Here is a 22766-nt window from a genome sequence, read left to right as displayed (position 1 = left end):
CGGAAGGCTCAGGAAGGTGGGGACCTGCCCCATGACTGGACCTCCTCTGACACCTCCCCCCCCCCCACCCCCCAGTGAGGGTCAGCAGGCGATAATCCCCCCGTTTTTGTGTCCCCTTCCCCAGCGAGTTCAGGCTCTGATGAGGGTGGGGCTGTTCCCTCACTCCCCAAGATGGGGTGAGGGTGTGGGGGGACAGCCCTCTATGGCCTTTGCTGTCCTCTCCCTGCCTGGCTCCCTGACCGCCCAGTCCAGCTGGGGAAGCCAGACCGTCCCTGCGTGAGGACAAGAGATTAAATAGAACAATAAATAGATAAATAAATAAATACACAAATAAATAACTGGAGAGGCCCAGCCGGACAGGGGGAAGGGCATTTGTGAGGTGCCCCAGACCTCCCCCCAACAAATGAGGAGGGGTACCTGCCATCCTAGGGATGGGGAAAGTGCTCAGAGAATCTGGGGAGAGGGCAGCTTGAGTTTGGAAGCTCAGGGAGGGGCTGTCCTGGGGTAAGAGAGGGACTACTTGAGGGGGTGGGGCCTGAACCGCCCCTCAAGTCTGCCCCAGGTCTGGAGAATTCAGAGGGGTGAGAGATGCTAGAGGGATGAGGGGGTCTGGAGACAGTAGTGGGGGGGGGGGGGGGGTGAGAAGCCCAAGAGGGTGGATGGGTGGTGGTAGTGTGTGAATGGCTGGCCTAAGGCCAGAGTCTGGAGGGGATCAGGACGGATACAAGGAAACTCAGCAAAGAGGCCAGAGGAATGGCCTGGGGTTTGAATGGGGTCTGGAGGCTGCAGGGCCCGCATCGCATCGCGTCGGGAGTGTGGAAGGGAAGCCGCAGGCAGGCGGCAGGGGTGAGTCAAGGGTAGGTTTGGTTCTTACTAGTAGATTAGGGCTTCCAGTAGAGGAATAGTCACAGGGACTTTGCTGAGCAATGAGAGGAAAGATCTGAACGTCAGAAGAGGAAAGGTGCAGGGTCTGGGTGAGAGAAAATTCCGGCTCTGGGGCCCGGGAGAGGCGCGGACCTGGTGCCTGAGTTGGGAGCCTTGAGGGCATGGACAGGGGGTCAAGGTCCGAGTCTTGGAAGCCAGAAAGGACTATGTGGGCCAGGATGAGTTGGGGAAACAATGCCGGGAGTCAGTTATGGGTTTGGGGCTAGAAAGAGAAGTTCCGGGCTGGGAGGTGATGGGGCGGGGGGAGCAGGGGAGGTTCCCACAAGAGTCGTGGGTAGGGAAACGCAGCTGGGGGTTGGAGAGGGCGCAGGTGGGGGTCCCGGGGCGCGTGGAGAGCGAGTTCCGGGCGTGGGAATGAGGCGGGAGCTCAGCAGGCGGGGCCGGCGGGGGGCGGCGGGGGCGGCTCGGCTCCCTTGACGCAGGCGGCCTCGCAGTGCTTGTGGAGGTAGGACTTGAGCGCGAAGCTCTTGTCGCACTGGCGGCAGCGGTAGTGCTTGAAGGCCGAGTGCGTCTGCATGTGCGCGCGCAGGTTGGAGCGGTCGGCGAAGGCCTTGCCGCAGTGCGCGCAGCCGAACGGCTTCTCGCCCGTGTGCGAGCGCATGTGGCCCTGCAGCAGCCAGGGCCGCGAGAAGGCCTTCCCGCACACCCCGCACTTGTGGCGCAGGTTGTGCGTGAGCACGTGCATGGCCAGCGCGGGCATGGACACGTACGCCTTGCCGCACGTCGGGCACTTGCGCGCCTGCTGGCTGTCCAGGCTGCGGTGCGTCTGCTTGTGGCGGCTCAGGTTCGAGGACGTGGCGTACGTCTTGCCGCACTCGGCGCACGCGTGCCGGTGCCCGCCGCCCGCCGGCGCCCCTGCGCGTCCCGCGCGCCCCCCGGAGCTCGCGGTGTCCCCCAGGCCCCCCGCGTCCCCGCCGGCCCCGCCCCGCCGCCGCCTCGAGCGCCCATCCGAGATGAAGAAGGCGTCCATGGAGTAGCTGTCGGTCACGGCCGCCTCCCCGCGGAAGTAGCGCGCCGACAGGCTGGACTGCGGGCTCTCGGGGTCGCTGTACTCTTCCGGCGCCGCCGGCGGGTACGGAGGCTCCACAGGTGCCAGCTCCAGGCCCGGCTTCTGGTCCACATCATAGCTGGTGGGGGGGAGGCAGTGCGGGGCGTAACCTGGAGGGGCGAGAAGGTAGCGGGAGGAGGTGAGGCGCTGAAGAGGGCTTCTCCCTTGGGGCAAGTCACTGCCCAGGCTCTCCAGCTCCGCGTCCCTTGACTTCTCCGGAACGATGAAGGCGGCTGGTAAGACAGTGGTCTCTGTCAGGTGTCTTTGCTCTTGGTGCCAGGCGGCATCGGTTCAGAATCCTTTTGTGTGTAGGCCCCAGTCAAAATAATCCCCACCCCACCCTCATGGAGCACAGAGCCCCCACAGTTCTACCGGCTTTGTTTTCACTAGCTGCTTAAGTGCTTACAGCCACACAGTGAAGGTCTTATTTTTATTACACCCACTTTACAGATAGAGAAACTGAGGCACAGAGTCTAAGCTCACCACTAGGGAATGATAGAGCCAAGATTCAGACGTTGGCAGTCTGATTAACTAAAGTTTATGCTTTCTCTCTTCTGACATTATTTTGCCATTCCAGTCCTATACCTTCTCAGAGCCGGTTTCCTCATCTACAAAATGGAGCTTATAATTGGATACTCCTTCCAGGGTTTGGAAGTACTGAATAAAATGATGACTGGAAACAGGTGTTAAGCTCTTACTGTGTGCCAGGTTCTGCCTTGATGCTTTACCCATGTCAACCATTTAATCGTCACACACCCTACCAAGTAGAAACTCTTAAAAATCCCCATTTTACGTGGAAGGAAATGGAGAGGAAGGGAGCACACAGTAATTGCTATATAAATGTTAGCTATTATACTAGTAAGTATGCATTTTACTTGGTTGAAAAAGTGATTTCACTGATGATTATTTGTCTGCCTTCCCCACCAGACTATGTATGAGCTTCCCAGGGCTGGATCTGTGTGCCCAGACTGTGCCTGGCTCAAAAGAGGTGTGTAATACATAGATGTTGTGTGAAGGAGTCACAATACTCTTAAACCCCCCACCCCCACCTCAGGGTTGCTGGAGGATGTAAGGGGTCAAGTGCATGGTCTGTAATAAGTGCTCTAGGGAGGGGACTTCCTTACACTTTCTCTAGAGCAGGCGTCCTCAAACTATGGCCCGCGGGCCACATGCGGGTGTTTTTGCCATTTTGTTTGTTTACTTCAAAATAAGACATGTGCAGTGTGCATAGGAATTTGTTCATAGTTTTATTTTAAACTATAGTCTGGCCCTCCAACGGTCTGAGGGACAGTGAACTGGCCCCCTGTTTAAAAAGTTTGAGGACCCCTGCCTAGAGTCTACTTTGCTATACTAGAGGCCATCTGATGTCCCTCTGTGAGAATTCAGCTCCGCCTCCTCCTCCCACCTCTCTAGAGTTGTACCAGAAATCCTGTGCATGTGGGTTTGAGGGATTGGTGAGTGTGCAGGCTGGGGCTCTCCCAGAGGATTCCACAGGGGTTTCCCAAAGGCATGGGCCACCCCAGTTTGTCTCTGTCTCACAGGGCCTACATGGTCTCAGCCCTCTCCCCAAGGACCCTGGGGCTTGGGCTCCCAGGAGAGTTTTTTTTTTTTTTTTTTTTTAATATATTTTATTGATTTTTTACAGAGAGGAAGAGAGAGGATAGAGAGTTAGAAACATCGATCAGCTGCCTCTTGCACACCCCCTACTGGGGATGTGCCCGCAACCAAGGTACATGCCCTTGACCGGAATCGAACCTGGGACCCTTGAGTCCGCAGGCTGACGCTCTATCCACTGAGCCAAACCGGTTTTGGCCCAGGAGAGTTTTTGGCAGACGTGTTCAAACTTATCATCTAGTACTAAATTATCAAACGTTTCCACTGTCCTTTGATTCCAGAGAACAATGGAGTTTAGCTCCCTTTACCTCTCATCTGGCGTTTAGGATGGTCACAGAGTGAAATCTGTGCTGACGGTCTGCCAGCCCTGAAGAGAGAATGCGTCCTTACGATTTCCTCTTTCCCTTCAACTGCTTGCACAGGACCCTCTGCACACAGATGTGATTGGGGTTGTGGGGGTGGAGGACTCGGTAGGGAGGGGCTCTGTGGTCAGATGCAGACAGGGCTGTGGTGGTAGCAGTTTTTTTAATTGGGGGAGGTTTGCATAGCCTCTCAGCATCCTATTCCCCCCGTCTTTTATGCCTTCAATCTGGAGATTCTCCTACTCCAGGAATCAGGCCCAGTATTCAAGCCCCCAGATGTTCAGGGAATATTGTTTCAGACTGAGTTAAATATCTGTTGGGCACTCCTAAATCCCCGTCTTCTCCTTTAGTATTTTTCCCATTGTACTTATTGATGGTAATAATAATTGTTTATACGTATTAAGCACTTACTGTATGCCAGGCTCTGGGCTAAGTGCTTCATTTCCATCACCCACCTAATTGAATCATCACAAAAAATCTTGTATTACAGATAAGGAAACTGAGGTGCAGAGTGGTGATGGTATTTGCTTAAGGGGTGGAGCAAGGAATAGAATTCACTGCATGCTCCCCAGTTTTCCTTACCTTGGGAGGTCCCCGAGGAAGGGGCTGTGGCTGGATTGTTCACTTCCTATAAGTAGGACCAAAGCTAGTGGGCACTCAGTATTTGTGGAACGGGTGATGAGGGTTTGCTAGGCCAGCCCAGCAGGCTGTTCTATCTGCCTGGTTTTGGGATGACTTGATTCCCTACATAGATTCTAGCTGGGTTACCTTGAGTAAGTCATGCATCTTTCTGTGCCTTAGGTCCTTTCTCTGGATATGGGGATAGAATACAAACTATTTGGAGGGAGTTGCTGACCATGTGACCAGTGCTTTGCATGTTTTCTTATGAAGGGAGGAGGGCATATTGGTTAAGTGTACGCTTTATTGCCAGACTGCCTGGATTGAGTTTCAGCATTACTATTCACAGCTGTGTGATTTTGGACAAACTCCTTGACCTCTCTGTGCCTCAGTTTTCCTAGCTGTAAAACGATGGTAATAAAAGCATCTAATTCATGCAGTCCATGAGTAAACAATAAATGAAAAGCAAATAATAATCAATACTCCTAGAGTACTTATGTGTCAGACACTATTTTAAGGGCCTTACACACATGAATGCATTCTACCCTCATGACTCTAAGGTTGCTGCCATCTTACAGATGAGGAAACTGAGGCATAAGGTAGTTAAGCAACATTCCCAGGGTCACACAGCTAGTAACTTAGAGTTAGGATTCCAACCCAGTGCCTGGCACATTGTAAAGCCACAGTACATGTTGGCCATTATTGTTAAATAATAATAACAGTTCCCCAGAGATGTTTCTGTGCTGCAGTTTTCTTGGCATCTGCATGGATATATCTTGCTGCTCCTCTCTGTTTCCTCATCCATAATGTGTGATTTCTACTTCAAGTTCTGATGAGAAAACTTCTGATGGGTAGTAGTTTTCACCCAAGCTGGGCTCTCTGTAGGCATTGCCATCTGGTGGCAGCCTGCAGCACTGCAGCATCTTACTCCTGTCTCATGGAGGCTCTTTATATAGAAACTAGTAGCCCATTGCAGGAAGATTCCTGCAATAGGGCTTCCTGCTGTGCTATCCCCGCCCCGCCTGCTTGCCTCCCTCCTCTGCCGGCCCCACGTGCTTGCCTCCCTTCTCCCCACCTGGCCTGCTTGCTTCTCCACAGCTTCACTCCCTTCTGCAGCGCTTGGCTTCTTTCTACGCTGTCTTGATATGCAAATTAACCATCATCTTGGTTGGGTTAATTTGCATACTCGCCCTGATTGGCTGGTGGGCGTGGCTTGGGCGTAGCGGAGGTACGGTCAATTTACATGTTTGTCTATTATTAGGTAAGACTAGAGGCCTGGTGCACAAAATTCATGCACTGGGGGGGTCTCTCAGCCCCACCTGCCCCTTCTCACAGTCTGGGAGCCCTCAGGGGATGTCCGACTGACTGATGGCTTAGGCCCGCTCCCCACAGGAGCGGGCCTAAGCTGTCAGTCGGACATCCTTAGCACTGCCACGGAGGCAGTAGAGGCTCCCAACACCGCCACTGCGCTCACCAGCCGTGAGCCCGGCTTCTGGCTGAGCAGCGCTCCCCCTGTGGGAGCGCACTGGCCACCAGGAGCAGCTCCTGCATTGAGCGTCTGCCCCCTGGTCGTCAGTGCATGTCATAGCGACTGGTCGTTCTGCTGTGCGGTCGATTTGCATATTAGCCTTTTATTATATAGGGTAGGGGTACCTCCAACAAAGGTTGCTCATTTGCCTAAAGACAGATGTGGAATTGCCCTTGGGATAGGAATTTGTGGGACCAGACCTGACACCCAGCAGCTGTGGAGTTTAGCATGGGCTGTGAGGGTAGGGTGGGGATATTAAGAGGAGGTTTGCTTTGTGACCTTGGCCAGGTTGTTTAACCTCTCTGAATTTGATCTGTAAGGATGAAGGTTGGGATGCTCTAAAGACATCTTCTGCATCGTGCTGAATAGATCTGTCAGTGATGCCCACTGTCCTGTCCCTCACCCCCATCAACTCTATCTCATTCTTCTCAGATCCAGACCTCTCCCTAACTATGTGATCTCTGGCAAGTTATTTAACCTTTTTGCGTCACATCTGTATAAGGAAGCTCATAATAGGATTGAGTGAATTAATGCATATAAAGCCCCTAGTACAATCCTGGCACACAATAACTTCTCAAATTGTTATTGTTATTCTCATTATTATTATCCCTTAATTTCCTGGTGACAGTCTTCTGATCTGCCAGAGAGTAGGAGACACACATGGGTGTCTCAGGCACAAGGTAGTTAAGTAACATGCCCAGGGCACATGTTGTGTGGCCTTGGGCAAAGCACCTCACCCGTCTGGGCCTCAACCCTGGAGAATTCTTTAGGAACTCTAAGCCATGCTCTAACTCTGTTCATGGAACCCAGCAAGGTTTGGGGTGCCTTCCTCTGTCCCACGGGTGACTATAGAAGGCTGAGCTGGCTGTTTCTCAGTTGAAAGGGAGAGACAGGGCTCTCTTGTTTGGGTCCTTATAGAGGCAGGGGGCCTAGGGACCCAGGGAGAAGAGACCTGGCGTTCATCCTGGCCCTCGTACTCAGACCCTAGATCTGTGACCTTGAGCATGTCACGCAGCCTCTCTGGGCTCAGAGTCCCCCATTTGAGGGATTCCAACTAGAGACACCCCTGCCATGTGGGGTGGCGGGAAGGCTCAGAAACACTTTGGCGATGTGGAGATGTCTTGTACCTGTCACCTGAGAATGATTTCTGGTTTTCCCTGCCTAAGCGTCTTGATAGTTCAGATTGGAGGTCCAGAATCCATTTTTAAACATCCTGCACCCAAAGGAGTGGTGGGAATGGTATTTTATGAGAATTAATAAATTCTCTGCAGACACTGTCTCATCCAGCTGCGGGTGGAGGAATCTCTGAATAGTACGGCTAGGACTGCTATTCCGGCTCCCACTGAGCTCTCCCCGTGGGCACTGCACTAATAAGCCCAGAGAGGGGAGAGGATTTGTCCAAGGTTACTGGAGGAGGTGTTAGGGTTGAAACCCTTCAAAGTCTGTGGCTTTTCCAAAACACCTGAGTGGGCATGGATACCTGCTGGGGGAGGAAAGATTTTCAATCATTAGGGAGAAGGGGTGGATCCTTAAAATAATACCCACCAGTTGGCCTGTGGCTGATGGGATGATGGGGTGATGGGGGTAGGAGAAGCCATTGTTCTAGAAAATGCGGTAGCCCCTTGTAAGTTTTTGTAAATAATTAATAAAAGTAATGACTCATACTGTTGAGCACTTACTGTGTATAAGGTACCCTATTCAGTGCTTTAATTAGCTTGTGTCTTAGGAGCATGATGGTCACTTCTTCTGGTGTCCTGGTTCTGCAGAAACAGGCCCAGAGAGGGGCCTTGGCCCATCTCAGATCACAAAGCAAGTTCAAGTCAGAGTGAAGCTGGCCTCCTGCCTCCCAGTCTAGAGCTCCTTTTCCCAGTCTCTCCCAGATTCCCAGGGTCCCAAACTTTTTACAGGGAGTTTCCAGGCCTACTTGCCTGTCTGGGGATGGGCAGAAAAAGAGAGGGCTAGGTGGTGGGCCAGCTTCCCAGGTGGCCCACTTTCCTGAGGAGAGCCCAGCCCTGCTTGGTGGTGGGGGCTGGAGGGGCTGCTGCCTGGGTATATTTAGAGCTGCTTCTTGCTGTGCCAGGGCCTCGGGCCTCGAGAATCAGCTCCAGCCAGCTGAGCAGAAAGCCAGGTCTGTCAGCAGCAAAGCGGGATAAAAATAGTTTCTCCTGTCTGCTCACAGAGCTGGGCAAAGGGCTGGTACCTCCCCTTCCCCTTATTATAGCATCTTTGTTAGCAGTTCCCTGGGCACTAGACCAGATATAACACCCATGTCTTCCAAGGGCCTGGCAGCGGGTACACCTGCCCATTGGGGAGGGGTCTCTGAGTCCAGATGAGCAGAGGCAGAGTGAGGTCTGGCCCACCGTGACCAGGGCTGTAGGGCCTGGTGCTCATGACCCTTGACCCCTGACCCAGACCCAGGGAGTTTCTAGAGGATTCCAGGGCCCCTTCCCACCAACTCCACCTCCCGAAATCCCCCCCATTCTGTTTTTTCCTTACTGTGACCCAGTTCCTGTGGCCCACAGGGAGGTCCACAGCTCTGTAGGAATCAATAGGAAAGATTTTTCAAGGTGTCTGGAGATAGAAGTGGGTGGCTGAGGGTCTTGAATTGCCCAGTGCTGGTTGGTGGAGCAGCCTCCTGCTCCTTCAGGGAACCTCCGACAGGCCATTTCTGGGCCTCCGTCTGGAGAGCAGGTGTCTTGCACACTGTGTGCTCTCTCTCCAGGACTCCTGCTTCCTGCCGTACCCTCTCTCTGCCCAGAAGGGTGTAATCAGAGAGCCCATTCCAACCTCCCTTCCTGCCCAAAGGCTGGCAGTGGACACTCCAGGAGGGACCACAGCTGGGAAGGAGGCCAGGAGTTCTGGGGGCGTCCTCTCTCTCAGCAGGGTCTCACCAGGCCCCCCAGAGGCCTTCAGGCTGTGGGGCCCCTAGAATGTGGATGAAGCATCCATCAGGGAGGTGTGACAGGGTCCACCATTGATGCCCTTGTGACCTTGGGCAAGTCATGGGCCCTCCTAGCCCTTGGTTTGCCTCTGTAGGTCAGAGGTAATAGTCTCGTGTGCTCATTGTCTTTTGTCCACTGTGTATGTGTGTGCGTGGAGAGTCTTTGGGATAGATAGGGTGTCCCAAAAATGTATACACACACTTTGAATAATTATAAAGGCAGTGTTTATTAAAATGCATTTCGTTTTCAAAATTGAACTATCAGCTGTTAAAGTGTGTATACATTTTTGGGGGGACACCCTGTATAAATTGCTGTGCTGACATAGGGACTTGATGTGCTATCCTGCCCTCCCTCAGGAACCACAAACAGACTGTTCAAAGAGTGGAGCTTCAGCTTGGGCCCCTCATGTACCCCTTGTTGACCGTAGGCTTTAGGGGGAACCCTGAGCCCCAGATTTCTTATCCCACGTGGGCCCTATTATTCTACACTCCCACAGACTAATTCTTAGGAAAACCAGATTTCTGGGTCCTCAGAAAGTCAGAGCTCAGAGAAATCAAATTCAACTGCTTGGTTTCATGCGAGGGAAACTGAGGCTGGGGTAAGGAAGATTAGTCCAAAGCCACAGGAAAAGCTAATGATGGGTCTAAGACTGGAACCTAGCTAACCTTGAGAATGGTTCTGGACAGGACCTTGGGCTAAAAATTGGACCTGTATTTTGATTCTGGACCCTGAACATTGATCTGGACCTGATCCTGGACATCGAAACTTGAACTTGGACATGGATTTGTTCTGAATCTTGGACTGGACCTATAACCTCAGACACTGACCTTGGATCCAGACCTCGGGCCTAGTCCTAGACCTAAGGTTGAATATGGACATTGGACCTGGACCTCAGATCTGGACTTGGACATTGGACTGGATCTTGGACCTGGACCAAGACCAAGATGCCTGGGAAAGTCATGGTTAAAAACACCCAGATGGGTCATTGGGTACCTCCCCAACCTTTTCTGGGCTCCCTCTGCCAAAATATTGGGGCAGTTCTTTTGTATCCCTGCTCCCCAGGTGAACTTTCTGAGGTGTAGGGTGTACATGTTGGGGCCTTTCAGCCGGGCTCCCAGGCCTTGCCTGGAGCGACTCCCCGGCGCCATCAGAGGGAGTGAGAGGAAGTGGGCACTGGTGTAATGTGGTCAACTAGATAAGCCCATGGGCGAAGTAGGAGTGCTTCCTCGGCCTGCTAGCAGGGGAGGCTTAATGTAGCTGTGGAGGGCAGACAGCTGTGTTATTGGATTGGCATTGATCCCTCATCTGCCTGGGTCGGATGCACTCTGAAGGAGTGCGTGTGGAGCGGGGGGCGGGGGGCGGGCAGGACCAGGACAGGGTGCAGAGGAAGGGGGACCTGGGGCCCAGCTGGAGTGCAGAGTTAGGGCCCAAGGAAGGTAGACATTCATTTGGGGTCCACAGAGACCGCTGCTGTGCAGAAGGGTAGGCAGCAGTCTCTTCTGGGATGGCGAGACTCCCCAGCATCCCCCAGGAGAGGAGCCGGGGCCTGTGAAGGAGTGCGCTTGATGGCGATGGAGGGACAGGTACTGAGAGGGTTAGGAGGATGTGAGTTGGCATCACCCACAGAATGAATCTGCTCAGAATCACCCAGGGGAGAGGCAGAAAACAGTGGAGGAGCAAGAGGAGCAGGAGGAAGAGGCATTATATTGGAGAGGGTGGTGAAATGAGAACTCGTCTTCCTTCTTCGGGGAGCTCTGCAGAGGGACCTGGAGCTTTCCTCATTTGGAGGCTGCCTCACCCCTATTTATGGGTTCTGTGGTTTGGGGGGAGCCTGGAGACCAGACACCTGCTGCACCCTCTGCCTAGCCCATGGAAGCGGAAAAAGAAGGGAGCAGGAAGGCAAAAAAAGAGCATTGCTGCGTGTGTGTGTGTGTGTGTGTGTGTGTGTGTGTGTGTGTGTCTCCTCCAGGAATTCTCCAGCACTCCCAGGCATTCCTGGCGCTGGGGGTACACCTTTTTCATTTGGGGTCTTGCATCTTCATCAATTAGGAGCTTTGGTTCCCTTGACTTCCACATTCACAGCCCCCCTCCTAACTGCCCCCTCCCCCCTTTCTCCCTCCCACCAGCCTCCTCCTGACCCTGCAGCCCTTGCTGTAAGAATGGCTTGTAAGAGGATCTTTCTTATAACTGGAACTATCTCCAGCCCCAGGCCCTCCCCTTCCTCCCTCCCTCCCTCCCTCCCTCTCCCCCCTTCTTTTCCCTCCCCCCTTTCCTCCTTCAGTCTCCTCACCTCCCCCCCTCCTCTCTTTCTCCTTGTTTACCCAGCACACTTACACACGCTGGGAGAGAAAAACGTCAGCTCAGCAATTTTTCACACTTCCCTCAAACGCTCAGCAAGGTTATTTCCGGCAGAGCTGAGACAACGGACCACTAGGAGCTGGCAGGCTCTCCAAGGACCCCCAGCACCCCTCCCAACTGTGGAGTGAGAGAACCCTGACTGCCTCATCTGGCCACACCCCAGGGATGGAAGAGGCCCCTAAAAACAGGATAAGGCAGACCCTGTGTTTCCTTGGCTGTACCAGCTTGAAGGGTCACCCCCTGGTCTCTGGCACCAACTGTCTATACAGATACTGCCAAGGCAGCCAGGCCAGGGTGCCTGTCTTCACCATGGGGCAGGCTGCAAAGACTGAAGCCAAGAAAAATGCCATGCCGGGTCTCAAAAACTCTGCCACCCTCAGCCAGGCATCAGATGGTAAATAGGGCCCTACAGGATCCCTGACAATGCCCACCCCCCTGCATTCTGTTAGACCCTCACCCAGGCACCTCCCACCCTTGACCTTCATAGAAGCTGAGCTTGTCAAAGTTGGAAGGATACTTAGTTCATGCTATCTAAACTCTTTTGCTGCTGGGGAGATGGAGGACCAGAGAAGGGAAGGCACTTGCCCAAGGTCACACAGCAAGTCAGAGAACTAGAGCTCAGGCCTCCCAGAGTTCCAGGCCAGGTATCAGGCTATCAGGACAGTTTTGGGATCCCCTGCAGGCCAGGGAGCTGGTCTGGAGCCCTTTGGGGAAAGGGCCAAAGATAGAGGTGGTTCTAGAACCTCCACAGGAACACCTCTGCTGGTGGCTTTGCCCTGACCCTGCTCTCCACCATTCACTCAGGGGCTCATTGTAAGCTCTTTAGGACTGAATTCAAGGCAAGGCACTCCTGCCTCCCTCCTGAGGAACAACCTGCAGTTTTGGCTATGCATGAGAAATTCTCTGGGCTTCTTTGGGTTTCCTCAACTGGCCTGGAGACAGAACCAAGGGCGCCTCCCGTGGGAGCCCAAGGCTTTTGTCAGCTCCCCCCCCCCCCCCCCGTGGGATCCACATTGCAGTCTTGCAGGCATTTCAGTTTCTACCCAGCTCCCCGCACACACACTCCCTAGCCCTGGCATGGCCCCAGGTCCACCCTCTGTCCTGCCAGCACTCAGCCAAGCCTAGCCACATCTCTGGCTTCTGTCCTGGACCCCAAGAGGCCCTGGGGTCAAGAAAAGAAGACAGTAGAATAAGGAGTATGTGGGCAACAAGAAAGGGGGTTGGTTCTCTTGGCAGTCTGGGTGAGGCCAGGGGCTGAGGGACTGTCGCTATATTCCTGAGCACTCCCTAATTTCTTTGACCTTGATGAGGTCACAGAGCCCTCTGCCCAGCGCCCTCTTGCTACCTGGCTTGGCATAGTGATGGAATGTGGGTGAAGTGCTTGGAAATCCCCAAAGCAGGAGCTCCCACCCTCCTGGGCTCCTGCCTTTGCCGGACCAGCTTCCCCCTTATCCTCAGCCCTTTCTTCTCTCTCTCTCTCTCTCTCTCTCTCTCTCTCTCTCTTCTCTCTCTCTCTCTCACTCACTCTCACTCACACACACACGCACACCCCAAAGCTCATGCCACATGTGATGTCAGATTTCTGATTGCCTCTTCTTCAGACACCTGCCCTGGTGGGAGCCATCAGTGGAGACCGGTTTGGTGATCCCCTTGATTGGGGATAGGGGCCACAGAAGCAGTCTCTGGTTCTTCCCCACACCCTTCAGAGATCACCCTCTTCTGGGCCTGAATGACCTCCCTTGTCCCCCAAACCCTTGTCCCTGCAGGAACTTGCTCCGAGAAGAGATGGACTGCGTTGGGGGTGGGGGCCTTACAAGGAGCAGCAGGGCTGCCTCTGGAGGAGGGTGAGGAGCTGGAGTGGGGAGGGAGTGCTGCCTAGGGGCACAGGAGCCACTTTGGGGGAACCCCTCCTAGAAATCCCCTCTTTTTCGCAGTCCCCAGGACAGGCCCTGCCCGTTGGCAGGCATGTGGCTGAGGGTAACAAAAGAGTTGCTGAGAGAGGGGGCCTGAGAACACTTGTCTGGCATCGCCAGGGGGAGCAGGTTTAAAGGGAAGGAGGTCGCCCCCAGCTATCCCCCGGGAGCCAACCCCATCACCCCAGAGACTGGAGGTCCGGGTTGGCTTACCTTCCCGGAGGGGACCACACTCAGGCAGCCAGTTTCCTTCCCTCAGCCAGGGAGAGGGGGACCTCAGACTGCCTTGTGCATTAGCTCCCCAGCATTAGCCCTTCACGGGCGTCCCTTTCTTTCCTTCCTCTCACCACCCCTCACTCTCGCCCCTTCTAGGGCCACAACTTTCAAAGTCCGGTCTGGCGCGTGCCTTGGGGATGGGCCGACCCCGCGACTTTCCCTTTGTACCGACCGAGCTCCTGCCCCACCCGCCCCGGTCCTTTGGGAGCCCCAGAGGCGCACACCGCACGGGAAGTCTCTTCCCGGGGTTCCCCTCCGCGCGCAACCCTCCTTGTAGCCCGAGTTGGGGAGAGCCCGAACCCCCTCCTCTCTACCGGCCCCCCCCCCCCCCACCCCGCCGGGTCCCACTCACCGTTGTCCCCGGGCGGCCCCCGGGCTCCGGGCAGCACGTAGGCGGTCTCCAGGGGGTGGTAAGTGGGGGCCGGCGCCCCGCTGCACTGGAAGCCGTCCCCTTTGATCTTCTTCACCAGGAAGGAACGCGGCATGGTGCGGCCGGCGGGGGCTCGGCGGGGGCACTTGCGTGGTGGCCGGGTGGGGGAGGCGGCCAGCCGGGCGCGATTGGCTGTCTGCGCAGGGTTTCAGCACTGGACAGCTCCCAGCGGGCGGGCGGGCCGGCGGCAGCGCGGAGCCGGCCCCAGTGGCGGCGGCCCCGGCTCGGCTCGGCTCGGCTCGGGCTCCCGCTCGGGCTTGGCGGCGGTGGCGCGGAGACAGGCGACTGCTGGAGCTGTGCTCAGCACTCCGGCTGCCGGCTTTATATGGGACGCAAGCTGGAGGAGATCAGGTGGTCCCCTAGCAATGGAACTGTTCAGCGCTCTAATCCATCAAATGTCCCCCAGGACAATCGCTCCGCACACGTTCCCCTGAACCGGCGGTGGTGGGGGCAGGCCAGGCGCAGGGAGCAGTGGGCAGGCAGGAGGGGAGTAAGTGAGGGCGAGGAAGGCGCGGAGGTAGAGACAGAGAAAGAAGTGTGTATGGAGTGGGGAGAAGAGAGAGGAGATTCACGGAGAAAGACGGAAAGAGACATGCAGAGAAAGAGACACACACACACACTGAAAGAGGTAGAAATAGAAACAGAGAGACCAAGAGAAGAACAAAAAGACACAAGAAAAGCAGAGGAAAGACAGAGAGAAGTAGCAACGTACGCTCACACGCCCATAGGAGGCAAAGAGAGATCCAGACACACAAAAAGAAAGCCCCCCAGCGATGCAAAGAAAGGAAAAGAAAAGTGCAAGATAGAGGGAGAAGCTGAGGGGAGAGAAGGGAGAGCAGTTCCGAGCAGGCGGAGTTCACACACATGGGGACACAGGGAAGGGGTGCAAAGAAAAGAGTGTGAGCTCGCCAGCGGGGACCCTCCTGCCTCCAGTCCTCTCCTTCGCCCCCAGTTCTGAAGTGGCCAATGTGGACACTCAGCTTTAACTACCCCAGCTCAGCTTCCCATTGAAGCCCCTTATGGGGTTTGGGGTTCAACTTTCTTCTCCCAGACTGCTGGGGGGAGCAAGTCCTCCATGCGATGCCTGCCCTGCTCAGCCGGTCCTGTTCCGGTGCCTAGCTCAGGCGGGCAGGCGCTGCAAGAGGAAGTGAAAATCGTCCAGTAATTAATTTCCCTGCTGCCGGGGGTGGGGGGGGTGATGGTGGTGGTGGTTTTGACACATCCGAGGCTGTGTCTTTCCCTGAAGCGGGGAACAGACAATAGAGACACGTGGACTGGGAAGGGAGAGGGGGGAAGGGAGGGGGAGCGGGGCTCCCGCTGGAACTCTTTGCAGGTCAGCTCCTTTGTCTCTGGGAGGATCTGAGCAGACCCCCCCCTCACCCCCCGCCTATCCAGCCAAAACCTGGGGGAGCTCCCATATCTTGACAGGACCGAGGGATCGGAGAACTCAGCCCCCAGCCCAGAAGCTGCTTGGCAAAGTGCCATAGCGGTGGGCTGGCCACAACAGTATGGGATGGCCAGTGCACAAGAGCCCCCAAATCAAACTCTAGGAATGCCAAGATCTCATTAGTCAACAGTATTCTGTTTATGGGATGCCAGGCTGAGGGAGCAGGGACTGGGTCATCCAATACCAGTTGGGAAACTCAGACCCCAGAGGGCCTGGAGATGCCCAAGGTCCCACAGTGAGTCAGCAGAAATGTCTGGAGACACCTGATGCCTGTGGTCTTTGGGCATCACTGAGTTAGGGCCTCACACAGTCTTTGAGCTGTGGCTTAGAAACCTCAGAATAAAACTTTAGTCCCCGACCTTGCCAAGGCCCCTTGTGATCTGGGGCACCCTGCCCATCTTCCCAGTCATCTTGCCTCCTATTTCGTCCTCTGGGACTTTTTCAACTTCAGTCAGTGTGGGTTGAGGTGACCACACCCTCTGACTCAGGGCACACCCCATATTCCCTACTCCAGCCACACAAGCCTCCTTCTAGTCCCTCCGGTTTGCTCCTCTCTCGTTTGTCTCTTGGCCTCCATTCTGTTCAGATTGTCCTTCCCTCCACTTCACCCTAGCACACCCCTACTTGTCCTCAGGACTTAGCTGAGGCATCACTTCCTCCAGGAATCCCACATTGTGGGCTAGGCCAGCTTACCCATTAGCCCCTGGGCTTCGTGAGGACAGGGACTCGGCCCCATGTTTGGCTCATCACACTGTTTAGCCTCTACATACTAGCCATGGGACCTTGGGCAAATTATTCAACTGATCTGTGCCTCGGTTTCCCCATTTATAAAATGTTAGTAATAATTGTTGCTATCTCAGGGGTTGTTTGGGAGCATTATAAAAAGTTGGTTAGCATGGTGCCTGGCATATAGTAGGTGCCCAATACATGTGGGTTCTATGTATACAGTTGTGCCTGGAGCACTCAGGATCCATTTATCACATGTTTTGTGGGGTTCTGTGGAATAAGTGGTGACCTAGCCAGTCCTTGTCCCTGCTGTCTTGGAGATGACATTCAAGGGACAGTGGAAGGACACTGAACAGGGAAACACTGAAGTCCACAATATTCTTTCAAATAATTGTTTAGTGCTGTGAGGAATATAAAGCGGGGTTGGTAATGGAAGGTGATGGTACCTTTGGACAGGGTGATCAGGGACTCCTGGAAGAGGTGACATCTGAGCCCAGACTTGAGTGATGAGATGGAGCCAGCCCTGGGAGGAGCCGAGGAGAGAGTGCTCCAGGCAGAGGCTTGATGAATTCAAAGGCTCTGAGGCAGGAGTGAGCTTGGGCCATAGAGAAAGTTGTTGATAGTTATTCATATTTTGGAGTTTGGGTTCTGGGGTCTCTGTCCTCTAGGGGTGCCTAGTCCAGTGGGGTAGATAAGGGAAGTGGGTGCCCATGAGCTCACCTGCCTGATGGTTCTGTCATTCCAAGCTCCTACAAAGAGTTGGTAAAACAGAGCCCAGAGAGTTTCACAAGACACTGTGGGTCCATGGTGACTTCGGGACAGAGCTGGGACAGGACTCTCCCTCATCAGGACTTGTGGAAGATGGTGTGGGCATCTTTAGTAGATAAGAAGAAGTCTTCAGCCCACAGGTGAGGTTCAGAAATACCTATGCTTAAGCATTGGTGAAATACACAATGGCCAGCAGGGTTTCATCACTAGGACATTGAGAAGGGTGTTCCGTTCCCAAGCCTTCTCCAACACCAGTTTACTGGTTTCAGAAAGTCCACTGTTATGCCCGGCCGGCGTGGTTCAATGGATGAGTGTCAACCCATGAACCAGGAGGTCACGGTTCAGTTTCCGATCAGGGCACATGCCCGGGATGTGGGCTCGATCCCCAGTGTGGGGCGTGCAGGAGGCAGCCGATCAATGATTCTCTCACATCACTGATGTTTCTCTCTCTCTCTCTCCCTCTCCCTTCCTCTTTGAAATCAATAAAAATATTTAAAAAAGAAAAGAAAGTCCACTGTTAGGAACGTATTTCTCTAAGTCACATCAGATAAAGTCCCCAAGTTAAAGAAAATGGGAGAGGGTTGTGAAGAAGACTTGGCTGGATAGGATATTCTCCAGCCATTAAACATTATCGTACGGGGGGAAAGCTCATGGTAAGTGGAGGTGGCAGAATCCAGAAATCTCTCACAGCATGTTTGTAACTAAGAACCAAAGTAAAAATAAACATCCACAGAAAAGTGAAAGGAGGGCGGTAGGACTATAGGTATTTATTTACCCCTTCTTTTTGCGCTTTCCAAAAAGACCATAAAATGTTTCGATTCACCAAGCTTTTATCTTGATCACTTGCTATCTACTCCCTTACTTCTTAAGAGAAGAAATGATAAAGTTTTTTTACTTCTTAAGAGAAGAAATGATAAAGTTCCATAAAACATATCAGGGTGTTCATTCTCTTGATTTTGGGGAAGATAGCACTGCTGGTGGCAAATTTCCCCAAGGACAACAATAATTACTATTCTATCAACAGCAACATTACTGAGCAGCTGCACGCGCATAGTACTGTGCTGAACACTTACCCTTCACAGAAGCGGCTTTGCCAGGGGCTTTAGACAGAGGGGTTTGGAGTCAGCTTGTATTCAGTTCAAATCCATGCTCTACCATTTCCCCGTGATTCTCTGTGCGTGCATTTCCTGATCTGGAAAATGGAGGTATTTATAAGGCCTGTCTCACACCATTGTGGTGATGATTAAATGACAATGTACCTAGGAAATGCTTAGAGCAGTGCCTGGCACACGGGAAGTTGACTTGATAATTGTTGACTATTTTTATTTCCATATCTTCTCTCATCCAAGCCCCACCATGGCCTCTTGGGAGAAGGCTCTATTATTGGCCCATTCAGTAGCTTGGGGTGAAATGACTGTCTCAAGGCCTCACAGTCACTGTTTGGAGGAGCTGAGGAGGGCCCTGCTACCTGTCTTCCCAGGAGCCCAGGGCTTGGCATAATGGGCCTAGCTGGTGGGGGCTGTAGGCTCGGCCCTCCTCACCCTACCTAGTTTGCTCCCATGTCTTCCAGATTTCAACCCTGCCCTGCCCATCAAGAAGGAGGGTAGTCACTAGTGTCTGGGTGTGACTCTCAGTGCTGTGTGACCCCAGGTGGCTGGCAGAGCTGCCCTGAGCCTCTGCATATCTGTCAAAAGGGCATGCAGCATCGTATCTGCAGGCTTCACTCTGTGGTGTTAGGAAGGAGCACTGCCCTGGGAGTCAGGAGCCAGATTCCAGCCCTGGCTCTCCTCCTTCTGCTTCTCTTCCGGCTCCAGCTTTCTCATCTGTCAAATGGGCATGGGACAAGATGGTCCCTGAGCTGCTGTCCAGAACTGATAATGGAATTCTGTATGGATTCCAAGGAGGAGAGTGGCTACAAATGCATCCGCTCCACGCTGATGGGGCTCTTTCTCTGGTGAGCGTCACTTCCCCTGCCCTGTTTCTCCAGTGTTGTTTACCCAGGCCCTCCTCCTCGGAGCCAAAGGAAAGGAGGTAGGAAAAATACGAAACAAGCTATTTCACAGCTGTGTACACCGAGACTCGCAGAGAAGACTTGCCCATGGGATGCGGTGGGTCCTCTGGAATCTGTTAAATGCTGCAGTCTCTCTTGGGTTACTGGTCCTCCGGGAAGCAGATGTGCCAATGGAAGTGGAAGTGCAAAAGATGCATTGGAGATAGCACCTGCGGTGGAGAGGGTGCATAGGTCGCCAGGCCCGGCCCAGGCCTGGCACCTGTGAAAGGAGAGGTGGGAGAAAGGAAGATTAGATAAGAGGAGCCTCAGACAGCCGTGCAGCTCTAAGGAGGTCTCGGCATCCCCACAGGGAGCTCCAGGGCAACGAGGAGTCCCCTGCTGGACAGAATGGCCAGGCGCTAGTTTTCTGCTGTGCCCAGTCATTGGCCAGGGCTGTCCTGGGCTCAAACGCTGGCGGATTGAGGGGGTGCTGTTGCTGGAGGCTCTCAGTGACTGCAGTCCATCGCAGAGCCAAGGAGCAGGCACCTCCCCATGGCCCCGCATGTTTTGCTTCACTTTATTTATTTAATACACACACCTCTGGGCTAGGTGCCAGCTACTGATCTACACACTTTTCAAATATTACCTTAGTTAATCCTCACACTTGCTTTTGAGGCAGACAGTATGGTTAGCTCCCTTTGACAGAGGAGGAAACTGAGCCCGGAGAGGTTAACTAACTTGTCCGAAGTTTCGCAGCTAGTAGGTGGTGAGCCACAGGTCCAGCCCAGTTTGCTCCAGAGACTGCGCTCTGACGTCTGCACCACGCTGCCTCCTCGCCAGCTGCAGAGGCTCTGGCATAGATTTCTGGGAACTTTTCCATTTTCATCCTTCATGGGCTCAGGAGCTCTGAGCCTCAACAAACTTTGGGAGGGGGCAGTTGAGGGCATGGCAGAGTCCCATACCCTCCTAAAGCTTCTACCCTGCTACCCAGAGCACACTTCTCTCCCCTCTTTGCCTAGTTAATCCCTCCTGCCATTGCTCCCTTGCTTGACCCCAGGATCTAGCCCAGAACAGAGATGGTATGTGGTAGGAAGAACCATGTTTCTAAGTCCCAGATTATAATAATGCTAGCTGACATTTACTGAGCATTTATTATATGCCGGGGGCAAATCCAACTTGTTAGTAAAGTAGCAGAGGAGGAGCTCGCCAGCGGGGACCCTCCATCTCATCACTCTATTTCACCTCTGTGCATTAGTTCATTTAACCATCACAACAAGCTGGGAGGGGCCTATCACTATGCCCATTTTACAGAGGCAGAAATCAAGGCACAGAGAGGCAAGGTGACTTGTCCAAGGGGACCCAGCTAGGTGTCAGGTTTCAAACCAGGCTATATGGCTGCAAAGCCTTGATTTTAAACCAGAGTTCCTTTCTCTAAGAGTCTGGGGCCTCTCTTCCCTCTTCCTCCCTTGCCCCGGCTCCTCAAGTGGGAGCCCAGATTCTCTCCATTCACTGCCACACGCCATCACCCACAGTGTTGAGCAGTGATAAGTGCTCAGTAAACACATCTCTTGAATGAATGAATAAACTAATGAATGAAAAACCTCCTGTGACCCTCATTCACCTTGGTCCCTTTTGGCCCGAGTTCCGATGGATTTGTCAACTCTCACGATTTCCCTTTGCTTTCGGGGATAATTGAGTCCCTCTTCTGATGATCACAGACCTTGACATTCCCCAGTTAGTGTCTTTCCTTCAGAGTTGGAGATATTCCTGAAAACGCTAACCACTGCAACGTCACCCTTTAGCAGCTCCCTGAAACCTCTAGAGAGGACTGGTTGAAGGAATCTGATCACCAGGCTTCCTGCTGGGTCAGGGGGCTTGGGGATGGGACACCAGATGAGTTGGGGGTAGGGTGGCTAAAAGGCCCTTATGCAAGAGCCCCAGCAAGTGAGCTGGTTCAGAGTTTGGGCCTGGGTCACCCTGAGCCACGTTTTAATCCCAGCTCTGCCTCTTCAAGCTGTGTCACTTTGGGCAAGTCACTTTCCTCTCTCTGCCTCTATTTCACCTCTGTGAACTGAAGCCAACAATAGCACCTACAACATAGGGCTGTACAAGGCCTGGACCATGGTTAGCCCTTGATAAATAGAAGCTCTCTCTGAACAGCCTTTGGGATATGAGCATCATTCCTTTCCCACTCCCACTTGACAGTTGGGGAAACTGAGGCACGGGACATGGACATGCCTTCTCTGGGACTTTCTAGTTCCTGCCTGCCAGTTCAAGGCTGGCTCCCTCACCCCATGGTGGCCTCTCCTACCTCCCTCTCTTCCACACTCGCCGAGCCCAGAACCATCCCTAGCAGATGCTGAGGCGTCTGTCAGAGCTGCAGAGTTGGCATTTCCGGGCTCCCAGGGCTCCTGGAACAGAGGAATCAACCCCCCTCAGCACCCCGGCTCTGCCTCCTGCTCCCTGCCTCTGCTTACCACCAGCTGGGACCCATTGGCTTCTGGAGAAAGTCAGGAGGTGGCCCAGGTGTGTGGAAGCAGGGGGCTGTCAGTATCGACCTGTGCCTGACCCCAGGCTCGGTGGGTGGACAGACTCCTAAGGAGTCAGAACACCCCCGTGCCCCAGTGCACGCCTTCCCAGCCTCCCCTGCATCTCCCCTAGCTGCAGAGGGGCAGGGGAGCAGAGAGGTTAAAAGCATGGAAGGCCTCGGTTCACCTCCCTCCTCTGCTACTTACTAGCAAGTTATTCTGGGCAACTTACCTATCCCTTTTGTACCTCAGTGTCTTTGGCTGTCCAGTGGAGATGCTGATACTAACGGTACCCACCTCACAGAGCCGTGAGGTGTTTAGGATTGCACACAGCTGGTACTCAACCATACCAGCCATTGTTAACCTTGAATCCACCCTCTTCCAGTTGACTTCTTGGGCCTTTGGGTCCCAAGGAGCATCTCCGTGTTGACACCGGTGGCTCTAAAGGTCAGGCCCTGCAGTGAAATCCTGCTGCTGGCCACCGCTGCCCAGGCAGGGCTTGTTAAACGGCCGGCCTGGCTGTGATACCACGTGAACTTACAGAACCCTCACAACCATTTTGGAGGTAGACAGTATGGTTATACCCGTTTTATAAAGATGGGCACTAGGCACAGAAAGGGCAAGAAATTGCCCAAGGGCTTCCAGCCTTACTAAGTCCACAGAGATTTATTGAGCACCCGGTATGTGCCAGGCACTGCACTAAGGGGTCGCAGCAGTGAGCAAGACAATGACCTGCTCTCACGCAGCTCACAGCCTACGGTGCCGACAGATAATAAACAAGTAGGTCGATATGCCAGCTTCCTGCCTACAAAGCACTAGGATGGTAAGTGCCATGGGACAAAGAGAGGATGTGTGGGGGGGGGCTGTTTTAGATGGGGTGCTCCAGGATGACCTCTCTGAGGAGATGACTTTCGTGTCGAGTCCAGAACACTCGGGCGCTTGGTTGGGGCATGGGGATCCATTCTAGCATTGCTGTGGCAGGTTCCATCTGCGATCCTAGAGATCCCAGGACCGGTGGCACCGAGGGCTCAGTTGCTGGGTCAGCCTCCGAGTGGGTAATGATCCCCCCGACTAGCTGGCCCACCTGTGTGGGGCAGTTAAAAGAACAGGGCAAATGTCTTAGAGTCTCTGAGCCTCACTTCTCTCATCTGTAAAACGGGAGCTGATTAGCACAGCCACACGCCAGAGAACTGAGATGATTAACAGAAACAGTCCCTGGAAAGTGCTGAGCACAGAGTAGGGCCCGCCGAAAGCCCCTGATCTGTGGCAGCTG

The 22766-nt window shown here is 53.8% G+C and overlaps 1 protein-coding gene across 1 annotated transcript; it reads right to left on the bottom strand.

Annotated features, from left to right (window-relative positions):
• Positions 1-1312: 1312 nt before the first annotated feature.
• On the bottom strand, positions 1313-14089 carry SCRT2 (scratch family transcriptional repressor 2). Its single transcript, XM_008141246.3, has 2 exons — positions 13957-14089; positions 1313-2103 (listed from the first exon to the last, which is right to left on the bottom strand). The coding sequence occupies exons 1-2, from the start codon at positions 14087-14089 to the stop codon at positions 1313-1315; spliced, it is 924 nt and encodes a 307-aa protein (XP_008139468.1).
• Positions 14090-22766: the final 8677 nt, after the last annotated feature.

The sequence above is a fragment of the Eptesicus fuscus genome, chromosome 12, assembly GCF_027574615.1.
Source record: "Eptesicus fuscus isolate TK198812 chromosome 12, DD_ASM_mEF_20220401, whole genome shotgun sequence".
NCBI classification, from domain to species: domain Eukaryota; kingdom Metazoa; phylum Chordata; class Mammalia; order Chiroptera; family Vespertilionidae; genus Eptesicus; species Eptesicus fuscus.
This window is presented reverse-complemented; position numbering and strand designations above follow the sequence as displayed.

What these genes read in the sequence shown, in the direction of transcription:
- SCRT2 (XM_008141246.3), bottom strand. Translation starts at nt 14,089, where the DNA reads ATGCCGCGTTCCTTCCTGGTGAAGAAGATCAAAGGGGACGGCTTCCAG. An exon ending in GGGGCCGCCCGGGGACAACG is followed by an intron (nt 2,104 to 13,956) that starts GTGAGTGGGACC and finishes TCGCCCCTCCAG; the next exon opens with GTTACGCCCCGCACTGCCTC.